This window comes from Triticum aestivum, chromosome 5B, assembly GCF_018294505.1.
Source record: "Triticum aestivum cultivar Chinese Spring chromosome 5B, IWGSC CS RefSeq v2.1, whole genome shotgun sequence".
NCBI lineage: Eukaryota > Viridiplantae > Streptophyta > Magnoliopsida > Poales > Poaceae > Triticum > Triticum aestivum.
This window is the reverse complement of record NC_057807.1, coordinates 254,463,611-254,471,390: the sequence shown is the minus strand read 5'-3', so window position 1 is coordinate 254,471,390 and position 7,780 is coordinate 254,463,611. Positions and strand designations below refer to the sequence as shown.

Sequence of the window (7,780 nt, the reverse complement as noted above, 5' to 3'; positions counted from 1 at the left end):
TTTTTTTGAAGTCGTGAACAAATAGTTTTCAAATTTATCGATCACGAACATTTTCTTAAAGTCACGAATCACATATATTTTTAAAGTCGTGAACAAATTTATTGCGCTTGCCCGTTAGAGGGAGAAAACCGGGCAGCTGGCCGGTTCAGATGACCTGTGTGACCTATCTGCACCCATAATGTAAGTTCTATGATGAGTTTTTCCAGTTTGCAAGTACCGTGACTTAAGTGCACCCGCAGCGCAAGTTCTCGGACCGCCAGTGCCATTTACTCGCAAGAAAACCCTAGTTGCCACTTGCCACGCGATGGCGCCGTGGAAATCTCCATTAATCTCATCGTAAGATTGGATGCTATTGAAAAAGAAAAACTATGTTGAATAACTAGCGGAGAGTTTGCATGATTAGTGTTGTCATCGTTTTCGCATTTGATATGTATCTGGTCATTTTCGACGAAGAGGGCTGGCTAAATTTAATTAAACCCTCCATGATTTGTCCACCTCTCACCTTCATGACACTGTTAAAATTTAGACTAAATTGGTAAGTAGGTTTCATGCAAACGAACGAAAGAAGCCCTCAAAGCGGAGGAGGCGAATAAATCGCAGGAAAGGTAGGTCCGGGCGAACCAGTACGTTTTTCCCGCGCGAAGCTTCCTCGAAGCTCACCTCCTTCGCGTCTGCGATGACCCTTATAATTCTCCCCCGGCCGTCTACTCTTCCGCAGCTCCGCCACCATCCCCGCCTTCCTCTCTCTCTCCTCCTGTCCACTCTTTCGCGAGATACGTACGAGCCTAGGACAGCCATGAAGTTCTTCGGTTCCTCCACGTCCAAGAAGGAGAACAAGGGGAAGAAGAGATCCAAAAGGAGCGGCAACGGCGGCTCCTTCGCCTCCACCGCGTCGCCGTCGGCATCAGATGACCAGTCTGTCACAACGCCGAGATCCGTCCTGCCGTCGTCTTCGGGGCTGGCGGCACCGTCCGGCTCCGGGACGACCAAGAAACCGGCCCTGGTCGCCGTGACGCGGTTGGAGTTGGAGGTGGCGCTGCGTACGGTCGTGTCGACAGAGGAGGAGCTGGCCGCGATGCTCGCCGAGGCGGAGGCCGGCCTCGCGCTTGAGGGGATCGTGGCCGCGGAGGTCGCGGACGAGGGCGAGCTGAGGGACACATTTGCGGTGTTTGACGCTGACGGGGACGGGAGGATCTCCGCCAAGGAGCTCCGTGCCGTGTTGGCCTCCCTCGGCGACGAGCGGTGTTCCGTCGAGGACTGCCGCCGCATGATCGGCGGCGTCGACACCGACGGCGACGGCTTCGTCTGCTTCAACGAGTTTACGCGCATGATGATGCTTGCGCCGTGAATTGTTGCTGATACGTGTCCCTATCTAAATTATACTAGCAGCCTAACTACCGTTGTTCGTTCATTATTAGTGAGTAAATTAGGTTTTGTTCTTGATTTTCGATGTGGTTGTGTACTCATGGTGATGAAATCACTCGACCGGCCAACTAATCACGACGAAGAGGCCAAAATGAATATTAAGGTATGTTTGATTTGCAACTTTCTCCGAAACATCCCTCGAAATAGACTTTCGCCCCGCTTTATAAATAAGGCATACGTTCCTACAACTACAACTAAGTTTCAATCATAACCATAAAAGAAAACTACTGGGCCCATAGCACAAACACGCCCAAACGAAAGAAGAAGAAACATAAAAGGACCGCCAAGGCAAGCTACGAAGCAGACGAACGGTCCGAGAGCCGGCGCGTGGAAGACAGCAGAGTGGCCAGATAGAGCTGAAGCCGGTCACGATCTCTCGGCCTAGCGAGCGGATGCCAGTGTTGCAAGAAGGCAAGAAATCTGAAGAACGAGTCAGAAGCACGCCGCGGGAACACCCGCTCAATCACCATCTTATTGCGAATAGTCCAAAGTGTCCACATCATAGCCACGAAGATAAACCAGAACAGTCGGCGCTTACGGCCAACCTGAGTGGCCCTTACCTGCAGAAACTTTGCAAGGTCATGGGCCTCCCACTCCGGTCCCAGAGCCTCATGAACAAAGCACCAAAGTGCCTGTGCTGCTATACACGAGAACAAAATGTGCATTCCCGTTTCCGGGACGAGGCAAAGGGGGCAAAGGCCATTGCCCGGACCATGGCGTTTCAGCACCTCGGTCCCCGCAGGTAAACGATCTCTGAGAAGCTGCCACACGAAAATCTTGATCTTCAGGGGCATCGGCGCCTTCCACAATGGGGATAACCACTAGAGAACCGGTAGCCGGCATAGCGCCTGATAAGCGGAACTTACGGAGAATTCTCCCGAAGGAGAAAGACTCCAAGAAACAGTGTCAGGATCCTGGGATAGAGGAAGAGGGACTACTTCCCTCAAGTCTTCCCATTCTTGCACCTCAGCTGGTCCGAATGAGCGGCGGAACGCAATATTCCACCCTCATCCAAAGCAGCTTCAGAAACAAGAACAACCGGGTCGTCACAAATCGCAGAGCCTCGGAAACCGCATGTGGAGAGGCTCCCCATCAAGCCAGGGGGCCAACCAAAACTGGGTCCTGGACCCATTACCAACCGAGAACCGCAAACCTAGCCTAATCTCCTCCTTGATGTCCTGGATAGATTTCCAAAACCGGGACCCAGCCGAGAGCGAGCAAGCCAAGAGGGGCTGGCCCTATAGGTACTTGGACTCAATCAGCTGCAGCCACAAACCTCCATCTCCCCTTAAGATCTGCCAAACCCAACGAAGCATGAGCGCCACGTTCATACGGCGAGACGCAGGGATGCCCAACCCACCTCGGTCCTTTGGCAAGTAGATGTCAGCCCATTCACCATATGATACTTAGGCCGACCATCCCCTGCGTGCCAGAAGAACCTAGCCAGCTCCTTGTCAAAGGAACTATGCACACCTTCGGGCAAGATGTACATCCCCATCATATACATGGGGAGGCTGGCAAGGTTAGAGCTAATGAGGACAATTTTGCTTCCTTTAGACGTGAACCTACCGCACCAGGGCTCCGCACGGGGCGCTACTTGTCCCACAAGCTGATCATACCCACTCACCAAAATCCTGGACTCAGCCAGGGGCATCCCCAAGTAAGATATGGGGAATGAAGCCAATCTACAATTGAGGTTATCCGCGATCTTGTGCTGCTCAGCCTCCGAGTAGCCATGGACCACAACCTCGCTCTTATCAAAGTTAATCTTAAGTCCAGACATTTCCTCAAAGCAGAGCAAAAGGAACTTAAGATTAACAATGTCTGAGTCCGAACCTTCCACCATAATCATGGTGTCATCCGCATACTGCAAGTGGGTAACCCCTCCCCCCATCCGGAATGAGATGACTAACCACACCCTTAAGGTGGTCGGCCAGCTTGGCCTTATCTAGGATGCCCGCAAGGGCATCAACTGCAAGGTTAAAGCAAGGGGGAGACAGGATCCCCTTGCTTTACCCTCCTGGAGGCCTGGAAGAAGGGTCCCACTTCGCCATTGATGTTGATCGCCGTGTTTCCATATCTAACCAATTGCATGATCCAGGAGCACCACCGCTCGTCAAATCCTCGTCGCTGCATCACCAACCTCAAAAAGGACAAGTCCAGACGATCATAAGCCTTCTAGAAATCTAGTTTGAGGAAAACCCCATTAAGCCCCTTCAACGTGTCACCTCGTGGACAATCTCATGAAGGGCAAGAATCCCTTCATTGATCCGTCGACCTTTCAAGGACGCAGACTGAAGGGGGGTGGGCAATCCTTTCCGCCACGGGGGATAAACGGCCACGCAAACCTTCGCAAAGATTCGCTCCAACACATTGATCACCTAGGAAGAATGTTAAAAAATGAAGTGTGTATGGGAGATTTCCAAACCTAGGAATTTAGGGGTCAAATTGAGGCGTGTTAGAGCATCTCCAGCCGTGCCCCAACAGGTTTGCCGCCGACGCCCAACAAACGGCCCAGTCGCGCCCCTAGGAGCTGGTTTTTCGCCGGTTTGGGCCAAAACTGGCGCCGACAGACCCAGACCGAACCCGGCGTGCTGGGGGGCGCCGGGGAAAGTGCTTTTGGCGTGATCGGGGATGGGCCTGTCTAGTCAGCGAGACACCGCTTCTCGTCCTCATAGACTCGGTTCCCACGGGAATAATTGCCAAGGCCGCTGCGCCGGTCAGCCTCCATTGATGCCTCACGGGCGGCGGACTGAAGACGCCACTGACACGCGTTCTGCCCGCTCCCGCCACGCGTCGCTCGGCATGCAGGCTCTCACCGCCCCCGCTTCAACTATAAAAGCCGGCCTCCCCGCTGATGGACACCACAATCGGCACAGCTCGCCTGGTCTCCCACCTCGGAGAGCAACTCTCCCCCCTCTTCCCCGCCGACGAGCAATGACTGAGCGGTACCTCGTCGACTTCACGGTGGTGAACGGCTTCGGCCGACGCCATCTCCACGAGGACGAGGCGCGCCTCCTCTATGAATCCGACTATCCGGCGCCCCCGGACATGTAGGTGTCGGGCTCGTGGAAGCTGAGCGCCGGCGGCGTCCCGGTACCACCGGTGCCCTAAGGGGCTGCACGGCGGGCAGAGATCGCCCGCATCCGCACGTCGCTACCGGAGGCGCAGCGGAACGAGCCGAGGTACGCCATCGACAGCCACGCATTGTGGACGATGTTCTTCGAGCATCGCCGTGAGGAGAAAATCGCCTCCGCCAATGGCACCATCCCCCGTGGTCGCCTCAATGCCGACGGGCCGCACCCTCGAGGCCGTCCTCGACCACATCGAGACCGGCAACACGCCGCACCTCGAGTACCCGCCGCGCCTGTCGTTCTCTCGCCGCCATGGCAGCTCCTGGACGCCGCGACGAATGGAGCCGGGGACGTCCTCCTTGTCGGACTCCGGCTCGCTCTCCTCCGGCTCGCCGGTGCTCCGCCCCGTCAAGACGGAGCCGGAAGAGGAGATGCCGCTACGTCGCCGCACCCGCAGTGGTGCCCTCGTCATCAACGAGGGTGCCCACCTCCCCGCGCTCTCTCTGCCTGGTCCGGCCGAAGACCGAGCCGGGGCTGCTCCCCATGAAGCCGGAGCACGCGGATATGCCCGCCGCCGACGAGGCCACCCTCAAGTGGGCGAGGGATGACTACGTCCACGAGAAGGTGCTCCGCTAGCACCTGGCATACGCGGAGCTCCAGGCCCAGCGTCAGGCTGCGCGCCGCGGACGTGAGGAGGGCGGCATCGTTGTCCTCGACAGCGATGAGGAGGACGAGGCCGGTCCATCCAACCCCGCGTGCATCGGCGACCCTAGCCAGGGGTCCAGCAGGGACGACGGTGGCTCCGGCGGGGCGCGCGACGACGACGACGACGCCCATTTCTACAAGCTCCTTGGCATGTAGAAGGCGGCCGGCGGCCGCGGTGTAGCAGTAGTTTGCATGTTTAGGCGTAGTTTAGGCGTACTTGGCATGTTTATCTGGTTTTGTATAAATTTCTATGAAATATCGCCGAGTTTGTGTCAGGTCGCCGAGTTTGTACAGATTTATATGAAAGATCGCCGAGTTTGCGCAATTTTGGCGGCGACCTGGGGGCGACAACTGGGAACGCAATCGCCCCCAACGCGCCAAGAAATGCCGGTTCGGCCCCAGGCGGCTCTTTTTCGGCGTCTTGGGGGCCGAACGGCTGGAGATGCTCTTACCATACCTCAAGAATTTCCGATCCAAGCATGGATCGTCATAAAAGTAAAATACAATAGTTTTCTTAGAGCATTATGCGTTTGTCCTAGTCGACATCAAAATAAAACAATTTCTTTTATGAGATTTTTTGTGAGGATAATTTTCAATCTATTTAGCAACTGTCAAGGTAGTACAAAGAACACCAGAAGTAAAAAGTACATCTAGTTTCGTAGTCCACTACCGATGTCTAGTAGCACTGGAGCGAGCCGTTGCCGTCTTCGCTCCTCCCTCATCAGAGCCGGGCAACCTTGTTGTATTAGATAGTAGGGAAGTTGTCGTGCTAAGGCCCCATAGGACCAGTGCACCAGAACAGCAACCGCCGCCGATGAACAGAAGTATAGATCGGAAGGATCCAACCTGTAGACACACGAACACAGATAAAGGAAGACAAGATCCACGTGGATCCATCAAAGACAAACACTGACCGAATCCCATGAGATCCACCGGAGACAAACCTCCACAAGCCTCCGACGATGATAGAAATACCATCGGGACAGGACAAGGTGGGGAGAATCTTATTCCATCTTCAGAGAGCCACTGTCGTCTCGCCTCTCTCAGTAGGACACATACCCTAACAAAACTCAAAGAAAAAATGAAGCCCTCCCGCTGGGCAGGGTCGGGATCCACCACGCCTCTATGGCCCCTAAGACCACAAAAAACAAGGTTGACCGGCGGCAGCATCGGCGGAAGGCGCGAGAAACCCTAGCCAAAGGGTCCTTTTTCTTTCCGTGGAAGAAAGAAAACAATCAGGGGTAATTTCTTTTACGAGACTGAGCACACAAAAACATTTGTGTAGAATTCCACATGAAGTATGCTTGTTCATTTATATCCTACAAATGATCAACCTTGAAAAAAGAATTCATAAAATTTATAATTCTCATGCAAGGGCATTTCAATGCCGACCCACAAACCGCCTGCATCCATCTGGACCGTGTTGTCTGGACCATGGAAGCCATCCAACGCGATCCTGTATCGGTCTGCGGTGTGGTCCAGATGTACTTTCTCCCACAAATCGAAGAAGAACATGGGGGGCATTGTGAGCGTTTGGACGCAACCCACACCATGTTCTGACCGGCCTGGCCCACCCAAACACCCTTTCCCACCCGCACGCGCTTTCGGACAAAAACGGTCAGTGCCGCTCGAGAGCGTCAGTGCCCACATTCATGCCCGTCCAGAGTAGACGTGACCGCCCATTGGGGTCGGCATTGAAGCAGTGCACCGACCGAGAGATTGCCGCCCGCATCGCTTCTTAGTGCAAGCGACTACTCCGTGTTCAAATTGGCACGACGGCCACACGTCCGTCCGTTTTTCACCCACATTAATGACACGCCGTTGCCGAGGCGGCTACTCTGGCGCCACCCATCCATCCCTCTGCCGCCCATCATTGCTATACAAGCTGCTACCCCGGCCATAGCCGCAGTCATCCACCTCTAATCCCTCTCCGCAACACTCCCACCACGAATTCCTCCCCACCAAAGCTCTCTGGGATGGGCTGACACCAGACCAGAAGGAGATGGCCGCCATTACTGCCGGCTGGCTTGCAGGCAGGCAACCGAAGGACGAAGATGTATCAATGGAGGATGTAGCCAACGACGAGTCGGCGCCACCCTGCTCCTCCTTCGCGCCACCCCCGCCGGTGCATTGCACCATGACCATCGGCGATGCCCGTGCCCATTACATGGACATGGGGCGGGAGGACTGGGAGGAGCAGTCTCGGGAGGCGGCGCTGCTCGACTCTGTAGGATCGAAAGTAGGTCTAGAGGGGGTGATTAGACTACTTGACCAAATAAAAATCTAGCCTTTTCCCAATTTTAAGTCTTGGCAGATTTTAGCAACTTAGCACAAGTCAAGCAATCAACCTACACATGCAAATCTAAGAGTGTAGCAGCGGAAAGTAAAACATGGCATATGAAGGTAAAGGGAAAGGTTTGGAGAAGGCAAACGCAATGTCGACACGGAGATTTTTGGCGTGGTTCTGATAGGTGGTGCTATCGTACGTCCACGTTGATGGAGACTTCAACCCACGAAGGGTAACGGTTGCGCGAGTCCACGGAGGGCTCCACCCACGAAGGTTCCACGAAGAAGCA

The 7,780-nt window shown here is 54.7% G+C and overlaps 1 protein-coding gene across 1 annotated transcript; it reads left to right on the top strand.

The window, feature by feature from the left end:
- The first annotated feature begins 643 nt into the window (after positions 1-643).
- On the top strand, positions 644-1,550 carry LOC123115947 (probable calcium-binding protein CML36). Its single transcript, XM_044536975.1, has one exon. The coding sequence runs from the start codon at positions 677-679 to the stop codon at positions 1,346-1,348; it is 672 nt and encodes a 223-aa protein (XP_044392910.1). The 5' UTR covers positions 644-676; the 3' UTR covers positions 1,349-1,550.
- The last annotated feature ends 6,230 nt before the right edge of the window (positions 1,551-7,780 follow it).

Excerpts from the sequence above, each read along its gene's own strand:
- LOC123115947 (XM_044536975.1), top strand. The coding sequence starts at position 677 with ATGACCCTTATAATTCTCCCCCGGCCGTCTACTCTTCCGCAGCTCCGC.